Raw genomic sequence first — 15,359 nt, forward strand, 5'->3', positions numbered from 1 at the left:
GGCAGCCATCTAAAATACATCAATTGGTCCCAACCCACCTGGAGCAAAGGAGAATAAAAAAAAAAAATTTTGGTAACTCCTTAGTTGAGTTCAACAAAAACTTTTAATTATCTGTTTATTGTTTGTTGATTCAGTCAATAGCATTTTGTCTGTTTCATTTTGTAAATGTTTCCAAGTTCATGTAATAGCTTAGACCATGCTTTGTTTCTGTCTGTTAGAACTAAAGAATATTTTGGACATGTTGCAACTTGAAAACAATGAGCTACAAGGCTTGAAGCTACAGCATGACCAAAAGGTGTCTGAATTAGAGAAGATGCAGGTTGAGGTGCTAGAGGTAATGAACAAAGCTGTTGTACCCTTAGCAAACTGCAGCCTTCCTTTTTCAGAATGTTTGAGTTCTCTTTTATCTGATTTAGGAGAAACTGGAGTTAGAGAATTTGCAGCAGATAGCCCAGCGACAGAAAGGGGAAATAGAGTGGCAGAAGCAGCTCCTTGAGAAGGACAAACGGGAAACAGAGCGAATGACTGCCGAGACCCGAGCATTACAAGTGTGTATGGAGTCTTTGAACAAAGAAAAGGAAGATCTGGAAGAGGAATGTGGCAGTTGGGAAAAGAAGTTGGCACAAACCAAAAGGTGAGAGCAGGAACAAATAAGCTTACAGGATTACTTCTTGAAGGCTAAAGAATTTTTTAAATTTGTCAAAATAATATAAACACACAGTATTTTTAAAAATTAGAAAATAGAGACTAAGTAAACAAACACTCCACAAATTCAGTGTCATAATACAATTCACCAATAGCATTTTTTGGTGAATTTCCTTCTAATTTATTTTGTGGTTTTTTTGTTTAAGATATTAATTCTTCCCAAATTAATCTATAGATTCAAGACAATCCCAATCAAAATCCCAGCAGGCTTTTTTGTAGAAATTGACAATCTGATTACAAAATTTATATAAAATTTAGAATAGAATCCAAAATTTTTTAGATATGACACCAGAACAACTTCGAAAAAGAAGAACAAAGTTTTAGGACTGATACTACCTGATTTCAAAACTTATTATGTTTACATAAATGTAAAAACCTAAATATAAAACTTCTAGAAGAAAAATAGGAGAAAGTTTGTGGGACCATGGATTAGGGAGAAATTTTGTAGGTATGACACAAAGCATGATACATATAGGAATAAATTTATAAAAGTAGAATTCATCAAAATTTGAAACTCTTCTCATCAAAAGACAGTGTTAAGATAATGAAAAGACAGGCCACAGGCTGAAAGAAAATCTTTGCAACCATATGTCTGATAAAAGACTTATATCCAGAAAATATGTTTACACAATTTCTCAAAACTCCGTAATAAGAAAACAACCCAATTTAAAAAAAAAATAGGCAAACAATTTGAGCAGACACTTCACCAAAGATACATGGATGGCAAATAAGCACATGAAAAGATACTCAGCATCAGTAATCACTAGAGAAATGTAAATTAAAACCACAAAGATACCATTATACACCTATTAGAATGGCTAAAATTAAAAATTGACCATACCAGGTGTTAACAAAGAACTTTCATACACCAGTGAAGGAAATGTAAAATGGCACAACCACTTTGGAAAACAGTTTGGCAGTTACTTAAAAACTTAAATATACACCTACCATAAAATCCAGCCATTTCATTTCCTAGCTAGTTATGCAAGAGAAATGAAAGACTGTACACTAATGTGCATAGCAGCTTTATTAGTAATAGTCAAAAACTAGAAGCAACCCAAACGTCCATCCATCAGCTGGTGAATAGATAAATTGTAATACACCCATACCATGAAATACTACTACTCATCGATAAAAAGGGAATGAAGTACTTATATACACGGCAACGTGGATGAATTGCACAATAATTATGCTGAGTGAAAAATCCAGACAAAACAAGTACATATAGCATGATTGCACTGATGGAAAAGAATACATACTTCATGTTTTTATCCATGGCTTTTCGAAAACTTCAATTTAGCGAGTCACTTTTTGAAAAATCTCCTGTTTAGAAAGCTAATAATAAAATTTTTTTGGAAATAGTTAAGAGTGTTTCATTTTGTTAAGATTTATAGTTGTTCAGACTTTCCATGACTATACACTGTGACGAGTATTCCTCAGTTGTCTCTTGTGTATGTGTGAACATTTCGTGTTTGAGAGTTTGACTTATTCTCTGCTTTTATGATAGAGTTTTGGCAGCTGCAGAAGAGAACAGCAAAATGGAGCAGTCAAACTTAGAAAAGTTAGAATTGAATGTCAGAAAACTGCAGCAGGAACTAGACCAACTAAGCAGAGACAAGCTCTCACTGCATAAAGACATTTCAGTAATGCAGCAACAGCTACAAGGTATGAGACAGCAGAACAGGAAAGACGAGGGTTTTTTTCCTTTGTTAAGATTCCTTTTTTAATTGTTCAATTTTTTTTATTACAGAAGTTATTTGTGCTAAAAAGCATGGGTTTCTTTTAGACATGATGAAAATGTTCTAAAATTAGATTGTGGTGATGGTTGCACAATTCTGTAAATATACTAAAGCCATTGAATTGTACGTACTAAATGAGTAAAATACATGAAATGTGAATTATATCTCATTAAAGTTTTTTTTTTTTTAAGTTATCTGTGTTTCTTAAAGAAAAAGTAAAAATCATAGCAAAAAGATGAAAATAAAAATTACCATTAACCTTACCTCTCAGAGATAATTCCTGTAAACAGTTTGGTGAATATTCTTCCAGATTTTTCGTATGTTTACATACGTTACAAAAACAAAGATGTAGCTAACATCCTTACTACCACATCTTTATAAATATTCTTATGTAGGATAAATTCCTAAGTAATAATTATAGCTAATTATGTTTGTTGAGCATTAACTTTGTCCGAGGCCTGATGCTGTTTACACTTATTTTTCTGACTTAATTCTCATAGCATTTTTGTAAGGTAGAAACTGTTAAGTCACCCATTTACAGATGAGGAAACTGAAGTTGTTTCTGTGTGACTTGCCCAAATGAGAATTGATTTGCTCACAGTCACACAGCTATTAAGGGACGAAACCAGGACCTTGATACAGATATAAAATTTATTCCCAAATCATCTTCCTGAAAGGTTGTACCAATTTCCATTTCTATTAGCAATGTAGAAGGTACCCATTTTTAAACTATGAATCTCACCAACACTAGGTATTATTTTTAACTTTTTCTATTGTGAGGTTTTGAACATGTAAGTCTTTAAAAGCCTGGGCACCAAACCTAGATCTGGGTTGTACATGTAACTGTCTTTTGGCCTTTAGCAAGATAATGTGGCATAATCAGGTATGTAACAGAAATATATTTAAATTTATTTCCACTCTGTTTTTTAGAGGGGCTGATGGGAATCTGGAAAATGCATACATAGGTATTTCTTACTTTACGAAAATTTTACTTCCATAGAAAAACGAGAAGAAGTAAACACACTACAGGAAGAACTAACTCATGTCCAAGACCACTTGAACTTAGCAGAACAGGTAAGCCTAACAAATGTAATCTAGTAGTATCCTGAAGACATGCAGGCAATTGGCTGAAATAACAACAACAACACAAATCAAGTAGACTGGCTGCTTGTTCATACCAGCAGGTCTCATGGGACCATTTATATAACACAAACATACAAATAAAAATTTTGGTGCAGAGCAGTGGTTTTCAAATTTTATTTTAGTCCTAAAACTCTTGATTCAAACAAGTTTTACTCAAAGGTAATAATTAGGGTGGTGGCAAGTCCAGAGCCTGACCTTTCAGTAGTCCTTCAGGGGGCTTCCAAGACAAGATGGACCATCTTGATCCATGGAACAGATGAGGCTTCCAAAGGCAGTGTTTAGATTTTATCACTCATTGATCTGCAGAGTAACATCCAGATCTGGGCCTCTGTCTTGTCAGATGTTGAATAGAGGATTCTTGACCCTGGTATTTCTAATGATCTTAAAAGTAACTCATTGTTGTCCTGTTAGGATAGTGCTATAATATTGAGTTTCAGAGAACCTCAAGCAAGTTCTGGGCCCAGTTTCCCCTAGGTAAAGCAGTTGGTTTAGACATCTAAATTCTCTTTCTTCTACCTTTAGGATTCTATGCTTAAAATTACTTAAAGTGTTCCATCTTGAAATTCTTACACAGGTTCTTACGAACATTTTCTACGATTTTCAAAAACACTTAATTTGGGTTCCTTGAACAAAGAAATTTTATTGTTTTCTGAGTTTTTTAAAGGTATATAAATACTTTAAATAGTAACAAAACCAGGACTTTCAGCTGATTTTTAACTAACATTGTTAAGCCTTTTTCAGTTTTTCTTATGTTCTCAACAGTTCTGAGGTACATGTTGTTTATTTCCATTTCAGTAATCAAGCAACTAAAGCTTGGAGGAACTGAGCCTCTTGCCTAAGTTACATGTTTTTGGCATCTCATTTTTTAGATACTAAATAAAAGGAAAGCCAGTAATTAAACTGAGTTCTGGATACCTTTCTAAAAGCTAATTGGGATAATAAAGGATGTCGAACTTTCATCCTTCTCATTTTGTGAGACTTAGTTGATAATGGATTGGCACTAGCCATGTAAAGACGGCTTTGTTAGTGGTTTCAATGTGTGCTTTCACATAAAGGATCTGCTTCACACCACCAAGCATCGAGACATACAGCTTAGTGAGCAGACCAGGATCCAGAAGGACATCAGCGAACAGAAAAAAAAGTTTGAAGGCTTTCAGAAAGAAGGGGAGACAAAACAGCAACAACTTCAAGTGCTGCAGAATGAGATTGAAGAAAACAGGCTCAAGCTAGTACAACAAGAAATGGTATGTACTACACATTTACAATTTCACGTACAGGGAAGCATTTTGCCACTTCTGTGAGCTTTTTTCTCCTAGCAGAAAGCCTCTGAGAAGTATCCCCTATGGAACTGTGCTTCTCTTAACTGTCGTGTGTAACCAGGTGTGGATTTTATGCCAACTGTTTGAATCTCTTTGTATTAATGTGTACAGACCATTAAGATCATAGGACGTTGGTCCTGTAAAGAATCTTAATGACCACATGCCATTTGTTACTTGAATCCCCTCGTTTTCCAGCCCCTGATTGATCACCTTTATAGAGGGAACTCACTCTGTCATAGTGGACCGTTTTCTACACACTGTTGAACTGGAATCTATCTCATGTCCATGACGGTTCTCTCATCTGGGGCATTATTTATTATTTTATGATTAAGGTTGTTGTTTATTAAGATGTTTCAGAAACTACAGAAAGAGAGAGAAAGTGAAGAAGAAAAATTAGAAGCGAGTAAAGTGACATTGAAGGAGCAGCAGCAGCAGCTGGAAAAACAATTAACAGACCAGAAAAGCGAACTGGAACAGGTGCTCACAAAGGTGTTGGTGGCTGAAGAGCGTGTCAAGACTCTGCAGGAAGAGGAGAGGTGGAGTGAAACCCTGGAGAAGACGCTCTCCCAAACCAGTATGTATTCTGAAACGTTGCACTGAGGTCGGGGGGTTATCTTAGTTATCTAGTGCTGCTGTAACAGAAATACCACAAATGGATGTCTTTAACAAAGAGAAATTTATTCTCTCACAGTTTGGAGGCTAGAAGTCCAAATTCAGAGTGGCAGCTCCAGGAGAACGCTTTTTCTCTCTCTGTTGGCTCTGGGTGAAGGTCCTTGTCATCACTCTTCCCATGGTCGAGGAGCTTCTCAGCGCGGGGACCTCAGGTCCAAAGGACGCGCTGTTCTCCTGGCTCTTGTTTCTTGGTGGTATGAGGTCTCCCTGTCTCTCTGTTTGCTTCTCTCTTTTATATCTCAAAAGAGATTGACTTAAGACACAACCTAATCTTATAGATTGAGTCCTGCCTCATTAACATAAATGCCAATAATCCCACCTCATTAACATAGAGGTAGGATTTACAACACATAGGAAAATCACATCACATGACTAATGGTGGACAATCACATAATACTGGGAATCATGGACTAGGCAAGTTGACACAATTTTGGGGGGACACAGTTCAACCTGTAATATTCTACCCTTTGGCCCCCCAAAATTCATGCCCTTGCCACATGTAAAACATATTCAACCCATCGTTCCACAGCAAAATCCAAAAATTTCTCTTAATCTATGAAATCTAGAATACAAGTTATCAGCTTCCATGGTACAAGGGCACAACAGGCAAGCACCAGCTAGACATTTCCATTACAAATGGAAGAAATTGGAGGGAAAGATAGAATAACAGGCACCAAGCAATTCAGCAGAACGTATTAGCCCTCAAGGCTTCAAAATAATCCTCTGTTCTCTGAGACCATTTAGACAATGGCTCTGCCCTCTGGACTCCAGGTATTGGCCATTCTCTCCAGATTCTAAGTGGAGGCTTCTTGGCCCTGGGCTTCGGCTCCACCTTCCAGGGCCACTGGAATGGCAACTCTGCTCCCTCACATTTGGTTGGCCCGTTTTCGTAGCCCATCTGAGTGGTGACTCCACCATTTGAAGCCCCAGAGGTTGTAGCTCTACCCTTTGAGACTGAGGCAGTTCCACTTCCTGTGTTCCTTGTTTCTTCAGCTTCTGCTTCCTGGTTCCTTGGCTTTTCAGGCCTCACCGCCCACATCTGCCCTGCTGGGGCAAGTGTTCCAAAGCTCTTTAGCTCCACCGATAAGTCCCTGGACGCACCCCACTCCACCAGGAAGCCTCCTGGCACACAGGCACTCAGCTGTCTTGGCCCATGGGTCAGCTCCAGTGCTGTCTCGCACTGGTCTCCTGGCTCTGCTGCTGCCATTTCTCTGATGCTGCTTCTTGCCATCTGCGCCATCTACAGTGTAACAGCTCTCCTCACTTCCTTCTGAGTTCTCACCAGAATTGTCTTTGACATCCATAATTCCACCAACAGTCTCTTCAAGGCAATCTAGGCTGTTACTATTACACAATTTAAAACTCTTCCAGCCTCTGTCCATTCACAGCTTCAAGACTGCTACCATGTTTTTGTAGAGCAGCACCCCACTCTCTCAGTACCAGATTCTGTCTTAGCTAGTGCTGCTGTAACAGAAATACCACAAGTGGATGGCTTTAACAAAGAGGAAATTTATTCTCTCACAGTTTGGGAGGCTGGAAGTCCAAATTCAGGGTGCCAGCTCCAAGGGAAGGCCTTCTCTCTCTTGTCTTCTCTGGGGGAAGGTCCTTGTCATCAGTCTTCCCCGGTCAAGGAGCTTCTCAGTGCGGGGACCCTGGGTCCAAAGAATAAGCTATTCTCCAGGCTCTTGTTTCTTGGTGGTATAAGGTCCCACTGTCTCAAAAGAGATGACTTAAAATACAACCTAATCTTGTAGATCAAGTCCTGCCTCATTAACATAACTGTCGCTAATCTCACCTCAGTAACATCATAGAGGTACGATTTATAGCACATAGGAAAATCACATCAGATGACAAAATGGTGGACAATCATAATACTGGGAATCATGGACTAGCCAAATTGACATACATTTTGGGGGGGACACAGTTCAATCCATAACAGAGGGCTCTACTGGTTGTCTTATAAACTGTGTAGAGAATACACCATCCAGAACCCTGAAAGGAGGTGTAGGGGAGGCAAGGGATGAAGTACGATATCTTGTTTGATGCTCAAAGGCTTATGAAAGATGAGAAAACAGGCTCAGAGAGACAACGAAAATTTGTATCTTTATGGAGATGGAATTCAGTCCTGGGACTGTTTGATTCCCAGGTCTGTTCACTTTGCCATATTGCCTTCCTCTAGATTGCTAGCTCAAAGAAAGTGGAACGTCAAGGCAAAGAAGTGCCAAAAGATACTCTAAAGGCATTCTAACAAGTACAGTGTTTGTGAGCTTTGGGAACAATCATCCATTCCATCCCAGTCAGTCAAAAAACAGTATTAGCAGTTCTAATTCTGTCCAAATTTGACATAGTAAATGGAGCCAAAATATAGGTATTTGTCTTTGGGTCAGCTCGTTCTCTCTTGAATAACATATAAACGAAGTTGGCATGGAAGTCCTGGGCAAATGATTGCTCACACACTGATAAATAATTTTTCTTTCGTAGGCTGCAAGGTTTAATATGATCAGAAAATATTGTTTCCTTTAGTGAACTCACTGGGCTTAGAGATTTGAAAGGGCTATTTCTCCTTCCCTGGGAACTCTTGGTACACCCAGACCCAATCATTATGAAAATGAAACTTAACAAATATGCTGAGTCTAATCATGCCATAGGTATTGAAAAGTAAAATGTGGGCAGTGTGTTAACCCTGAATAAATAGGATGATGAGAAAAAATCCATTTAAAATATCCTTACTATTTAAAACCACCAAAAAAAAAAAAAGCATGATATATTGAGTACTCACTATATACCACGTTTTTACCTACATGATTCTCATTAAACACTAGGCTGTAAGTTCCTCATCTATAAAATGGGGCTCACGTCATATAGGAATTTCTCTGAATCCTGTGTTCTTTCCCCCTGCACTGCCTTCTATGAAGAAAGAAGTAGAGGTGTGACTCCCTTTATTCGAATCAAGGTTTATAAAGGACATTCCAGCTACCTGTTCCATGTTCCCCTGAACTCATGAGTGGTGCTGTGTTTACTCTCATTTGTCTCAAAAGACTGGAAAGGGAAGACCATAGCTGTCTGTCACTTTGGGATCAGGCCCTCCAGGAGACAATTGCTTCAGGAGGCCCCCCTTATCTATGCCTCTGGTGTGCGTCACGGTGGACTTGTAATACTCAGTTATGGAGGAAAGTGCCTGAGTGAGTAGCATATCACAGTTATGTAATCTGCCCTCGATGGAAAAGCGGCCCACAGCCAGCCCAGGGCCTCTGGTTAAACCTATTAAAATTGTTCATTTCAGAACAACAGCTTTCAGAACGGGAACAGGAATTAATGGAAAAGTCAAGTGAGCTCCTGATTCTCCAGAAAGAGATGGACTCCATGAGGGCAGACTTCAGCCTCCTGCGGAACCAGTTCTTGACAGAAAGAAAGAAAGCAGAGAAGCAGATTGCCAGCCTAAAGGAAGCACTTAAGACACAGCGGAGCCAGCTGGAGAAAAACCTTCTTGTGAGTACTTGCCACCCCACAGTTTATGAGGAAATGATGCATTTAAATTTCTAAACTAAAACACTATTTCAATGCAGAGAAAATAAATTACCCATCAACCCAACACCTATTCCTACTCTTGATATTGGTGTATATATGTAAAATCTGTTGTTTTAAGTTGATGGTAGGTTTTACCTGAAACCAGGCTGCAGCCTCAGAGAAGCTCTCTGGCTGGCCGAGGACACAGTCATTTGAACAGACAATGTCAGCACACAGCCGAGAGCACTCTCAGATAGCAGCCTCTGCTTACACCTCGACTGCCAGGGAGCTTTTAGAGAAAGCATCAGTAGACATTTTTATACAGCTGCAGTCAGTGCTCACACGTTTTTCTCAGCCTGCTCTTTTTATTCAACATTAGCTGTAATTAATCATTATCCTAAACCAGGAAGCTCAATTTACCATGCTTTTATCCTTAAAATAAATTTTGGGAGGTGATATTCAGATGAGTTCAAAACAGTTTATAGTGAGTAGAGGAGGTAGGCAGCAATGAAGGACTGCCACAGGAATTGATTTCTCTAACACTCTCTGGAAGAATTAATGGAGCCCCCTTCCTACTGTGTGGAGGATCCTTGGTGGTGTGGTGGTTAAGAGCTCAGCCGCTAACCAAAAGGTCAGCAGTTCAAATCCAACAGGTGCTCCTTGGAAACCCTATGGGGCAGTTCTCTGTCCTGTAGGGTCACCATGAGTTGGAATTGATTCCACGGCAATGGGTTTCTGGTGTTTTTGGTTTTATTGTGTGAAGGAGTCCCTGAGTGGCGCAAACGGTTAAGGACTTGACTACTAACAGAAAGGACTTCGAATCTACCCAGAGGTGACTCGGAAGAAATGCCCGAAAGATCACAGCCACTAAAAACCTGTAGAGCACAATTCTATTCTAAAACACACAGGGTCGCCATGAGTCAAATTTGACTCGACGGCAACTGGTTTGGTTTTTTTTTTCCCCAGTAATCCTATGATAAAGGGTGTTTGTTACCATCTTACAGGTAGTTAATGGAGGCTCAGAAAGAGAAAATAACTTATTATCAAAGGTAACGCTGCAGACCTGGACTTCAGACTTTGAGCTAAGAAACTCCAGCTATACTACACCTGCCAAAGAAGGCAGATAGAATTGTCCCCGTTTTACAGTTAGAGAAACTGAGGCCCAGATGAGAAGTAAAATTACAGAACTAGTGAGTGTGTAAGCCAGTGACCCACACTACCACATGTTGGACCCCAGAGTCATTTTCCTCCTTCTGTGCTAGGAGCAAAAACAGGAGAATAGCTGCATGCAGAAGGAAATGGCAACAATTGAGCAGGTGGCCCAGGACAACCATGAGCGGGCTAGGCGCCTGATGAAGGAGCTCATGCAGATGCAGCATGAGTACATGGAGCTCCAGAAACAGGTGCGTGCCTAGGACCCCAGCTGACCAGCCTGGGACAGAGAGGACTCATTAAGCACCTTCATTCCCCTCAGGGCTCAGACTTTTTTTTTTTTTTTTAATATCACTTTTAAGAAGGTATTGCTTTGTGGAAATTATGAAAAGCTAATAATAACATTCTTTAAGTCGAATCTATTTTTCCAATCTTAATATTTAGAAGTGCACTTCCACAAGAATATATTTGTTCGAAATATACTTTTTAAAAATTTTGTGGTGAAATATGTTTAACATCAAATTTACCATTTTTAACAGTTTTTAAGTGTATAATTCAGTGACATTATTTACATTTGCCATGTTGTCCAGCTATTATCACTATTTCATAAAGTTTTTCATCATCCTAAACAAACTCAGTACCCCTTAAAAACTAACTTCCCATTCTCGCCTCCTCTCAGCCCCTGGCAACTGCTACTAAATTTTGGTTTCTATGCATGTGCCAGTTTTAGATATTTCATATAAGTGGCATCATACAATATTTGTCTTTTTGTGTCTGACTTTGCACAGTGCTTTCAAGGTTCACCTTTATCATCACATGTATCAGAACTCAAGTTTTCTTTATGACTGAATAATATTCCACTGTGTGCAGTGAACATTGGAGTACAAGTATCTGTTTGAGTTTCTGCTTTCAAGGTTTTGGGTGCATACCTAGGAGCTGAATTGCTGGGTCAGATGGTAACTCCGTTAACTTTTTGAGGAACTGCCAAACTGTTTTTCATAGCGTCTGCACCATTTTACATTCCCACCAACAGCAGATAAGTGTTTCAATTTCCCCACATTTTCGCCAATGCTTGTTATTTTCTCTTTTTCTGATAATAGCCATCCTAGTGGGAGTAAGGTGATATCTTGTGGTTTAGATTTGAGTTTCTGTAATGACTAATGATGTTGAGTATCTTTTCATGTGCATGTTGGCTATTCATATATCTTCTTTGGAGAAATGTCAGTTTGACATTTTTGCCCATTTTTTAATTGGATAGTCTCTCTTTTTGATGTGGAGTTCTAGTAGTTCTTTGTATATTCTGGACATTAAACCTTACGAGATACAGGATTTGCAAATATTTCCTCCCATTCTCTCAGTTGTCTCTTCGCTTTTCTGATGGTATTCTTTGATGCAGTTTTTTCTTTCGATGAAGTCTAAGTTATTTACCGTATTTTTATACAAATAACACGTGCGTTACACATTCTTGTCAACTGCACAACTCCCCCCTGCATGTTATTTTCAAAAGTGCACTATGCCAATTGCCGTGCATTATATGTGTCGGCATGTTATTTGGGAAAAAAATATGGTAACTTGTCTTTTGTTTCTTGTGCTTTTGGTGTCATAACAGAACCCATTGTCAAAAACAGTGTCTTGAGACTTTACCCCTATGGTTTATTCTAAGAGTTTTGTGGGTTTAGTTCTTATATTTAGGTCATTGATCCATTTTGAGTTAATTTTTGTATATGGTGTGGTCTATGAGTCTAACTTCATTATTTTGCATGTGGAAATCCAGTTCGCCCAGTACCATTTGTTGAAGAGACTGTTCTTTGCCCGCCCCCACCCCTTGAATGAATTGGGCACCCTTATTGAATTCAGTTGGCCAAAGATGTATGGTTTTATTTATGGATTGTCAATTCTGTTTCATTGGTCTGTATGTCTGCCCTTACAGACACTGTTTTGATTACTGTAGCCTTGTTGTATGCTTTGAAATTTAGGGCATGAGGGCCTTCCTACTTTGTTCTTTTTTCAGGAGTGTTTTGCCTATACAGGGCCCCCTGCAATTATATATGAATTTGAGTATCAGCTTTTCCTTTTCTGAAAAAAAGACTTTGTGGAATTTTGATAGTGATTGCATTGGATCTGTAGATCACTTTGGGTAGTATTGACACCTTAATATTAAGTCTTCCAATCCATGGACGTGGAATGTCTTTCCATTTATTTAAGTCTTCTCTGATTTCTTTCAGCAGTGTTCTATAGTTTTCATTGTATAAGTCTTTCACCTTCCTATTTAAATTTATTCCTGAATATTAGGTGCTAATATAAATGGAGTTGTTTTCTTAATTTCATCTTCAGATTATTCATTGCTGATGTATAGAAGCCCAACTGATTTTTGTGTGTTGATCTTGTACTGTGCCACTTTGCTGAATTCATTAGCCCTAGTAGCTTTCTTGTGGAATCTTTGGGATTTTTTATATGCAGGGTCATGTCATCTGTGAATAGAGATAGTTTTACTTCTTTTCTCCTATTTGGATGTCTTTTATTTCTTTTTCTTGCCTAATTGCTCTGGCTAGAACTTCTAGTATAACATCAACTGGCAGTGGTGAAAGTGGACGTCCTTGGTTTTGTTCCTGATCTTAGGGGAAAAGTTCTCAATCTCTCACCATTGAATATGATGCTCAAAATATACTTTTAAAATTCTCTTAAATTCAGCAAAATTATTAAGTTTTTTTTAAAGAAAAGGGGTAATTCTTTGGCATAGAATTTTATCACATTTCAAAGAACTATGTTGAAATGTTAGGTTTTATGCCAGGTACAAGAAAAATGGCTCCAGGGGAAACCTTTGCTGTTACATAATGTAACTAGACTGAGGGTATGTAAATTGGTGAAATCTCTAATCCTAGATGCCCTGGTGTCCTCTTAGCCAGAGTCAGGATCTGGGCCACTCCTGAACTCTAGCTTGGCAGCTATGGCCCTGCTACATTTTGTCCTTTGGACCATCCATATGGCCATTCCAGTTCCATTTGTGCCTCCCCTACTCCACACACACATCCTTTGGTTCAAGAAAAAATAATTATTTTATTTCAATTCTTAGTGATTCTAGATGTCTTTGTAAACTTGGTAGGGCCATTGCAGTAGGTATTAGTCTAATACCTTTGCTAAGCTCTTTATGGGAAGGGCCACATAGAGTAGTCTCAGGTATTAAACAGAATCCGTTTCACACTTTGGAAACCCTGGTGGCATAGTAGTTAAGAGCTACAGCTGCTAACCAAAAGGTCAGCAGTTTGAATCCACCAGGCGCTCCTTGGAAACCCTACACGGCAGTTCTACTCTGTCCAGTAGGGCCACTGTGAGTTGAAATCAACTTGAGACTTGATGGTAACGGGTTGGTTTTTTTTGGCTGACACTTTTGGAAGCTTCTGGACTGCTCAAGCCACCAGATTCTTCACCTATGAGAGCAGTTGACCAGATCATTTCTAAGGACCCATCCACATTAACATTTATAATCTAGAATACTTATTAGTTGTTTCAGTAAATGACCTTTTTCAGTAAATGACCCTTTGAAGATTTAATTGCTGTAGTTGCCATTTATTGGGTACCATCAGGTGCTTCATATAAATTCTCACTTAGTTCTCACATATCTGGGAGGGAGGTATTATCTCCATGTACAAATGAGGTAACAGAGATTCTGAAGTTAGCTAACTTGCCCAAAATCATACTGGTAATGTTTACTGGAAATGAAATTCTAATCCAGCACTAGCTTCAAAGAGATGGACTTCTATAGTGTAATACATCTTTAAGGAACATTATGCACATGCTTTTCTAAACTGGGAAACCCTGGTGGCATTGTGGTTAAGAGCTACAGCTGCTAACCATAAAGACCAGCAGTTCGAATCCACCAGGCGCTCCTTGGAAACTCTGTGGGGCAGTTCCACTCTGTCCTATAGGGTCGCTATGAGTTGTAATCAACTTGACGGCAGTGGGTTTGGTTTGGTTTTGGTTTTGGTTTTCTAAACTGAAGTTCTTAAATCAAGATGCCGGTAAAATCATTTACCTGGTAGCTTATAGATACTTGAGTTTTAAAATAATTCCAAATTTTCATAGTCCTAATAATCACAGTAGTCGACATTTGTAGATCTTTAAATACATGACACATTAAACAGCTCTGTTCCAGTAAGTCCTCAACTTTACCCAGTGGGCTTTACTATTTGACTGTCCCTCACTCTTTAAGATGGCAAACCATAAAGATTTGGAGAGAAGACAAATGGAAATCAGTGAAGCAATGAGGACACTTAAATCTGAGGTGAAAGATGAAATCAGAACCAGCCTTAAGAATCTCAACCAGTGTCTTCCAGAACTACCAGCAGAACTGGAAGCTATTTTTGAAAGAAATGAGAACTTAGAAGGAGAGTTGGAAAGCTTGAAAGAGAACTTTCCATTCACCATAAATGAAAGACCATCACCTTTTGAAGAAAAACTAAACTTTTCCCAAGTTCACATAATGGTAAGGGTTTATCCTGCTATTCTCTGGACTACATCGATGGATAATTTGGGTTTTTGAAAAATTGGTTCCCATCCTTCTTGAGATAAGCTAAAAAAAAAAAAAACCAGACTGGAGGGTGGTCAGGTAGGTGGAGGGAAAAGCTGGTTGATTACTGATAAACTCATTAATGTGTCCCTTTTCCCTATGAAAAGGATGAACAGTGGCGTGGGGAAGCACTCCGAGAGAAACTGCGTCATCGTGAAGATCGACTCAAGGTTGCCTTTAAAAAAATAACTGTATGAGATACTTGACACATTGGGGAGAGTGAGAAAAATTTCTTAAATTCATGTACTGTGCTCACATTGACTTTTGTTGCAGCACTGACAGCAGCTTTATAGGTTACATGGTGGGAGCTCAGAGAAGCTGGCATCACACAATTAGTCAGTGGCAGGGTCAGTGTTCTTTAACCTGTGTAATATGCTTTGTCTCAACTAAAACCAACAGAACCTAAGTATTTGGGACAGGAAATAGAGATACAATGATAAAAATAAGGTCACAGGCCAGTGGTTGGAGGAACGATTGGGAATATTAGAAAAGTTGGCTCGGGTGTCAGTAAGGAGTAATTTAGCCCAGAACACATTGCATTTGAGAGCCCTAAGG

General features: G+C 38.8%; 1 protein-coding gene across 6 annotated transcripts in view; it reads left to right on the forward strand.

The window, feature by feature from the left end:
* The window catches only part of CNTRL (centriolin), a 103,645-nt gene that overhangs the window by 83,536 nt on the left and 4,750 nt on the right, over positions 1-15,359 (forward strand). For 4 of the 6 annotated variants that reach the window (XM_049896894.1, XM_049896896.1, XM_049896898.1 and 1 more), the window contains 11 exons: positions 219-334; positions 417-634; positions 2,213-2,370; positions 3,445-3,518; positions 4,643-4,831; positions 5,255-5,480; positions 8,617-8,760; positions 8,862-9,067; positions 10,348-10,488; positions 14,448-14,720; positions 14,912-14,974. In XM_049896894.1, coding sequence (XP_049752851.1) covers positions 219-334; positions 417-634; positions 2,213-2,370; positions 3,445-3,518; positions 4,643-4,831; positions 5,255-5,480; positions 8,617-8,760; positions 8,862-9,067; positions 10,348-10,488; positions 14,448-14,720; positions 14,912-14,974 — 1,808 coding nt within the window. The other 2 variants (XM_049896895.1, XM_049896900.1) reach the window with 2 other exon arrangements.

This window comes from Elephas maximus, chromosome 9 (genome assembly GCF_024166365.1).
Source record: "Elephas maximus indicus isolate mEleMax1 chromosome 9, mEleMax1 primary haplotype, whole genome shotgun sequence".
Classification (NCBI taxonomy): Eukaryota; Metazoa; Chordata; class Mammalia; order Proboscidea; family Elephantidae; genus Elephas; species Elephas maximus.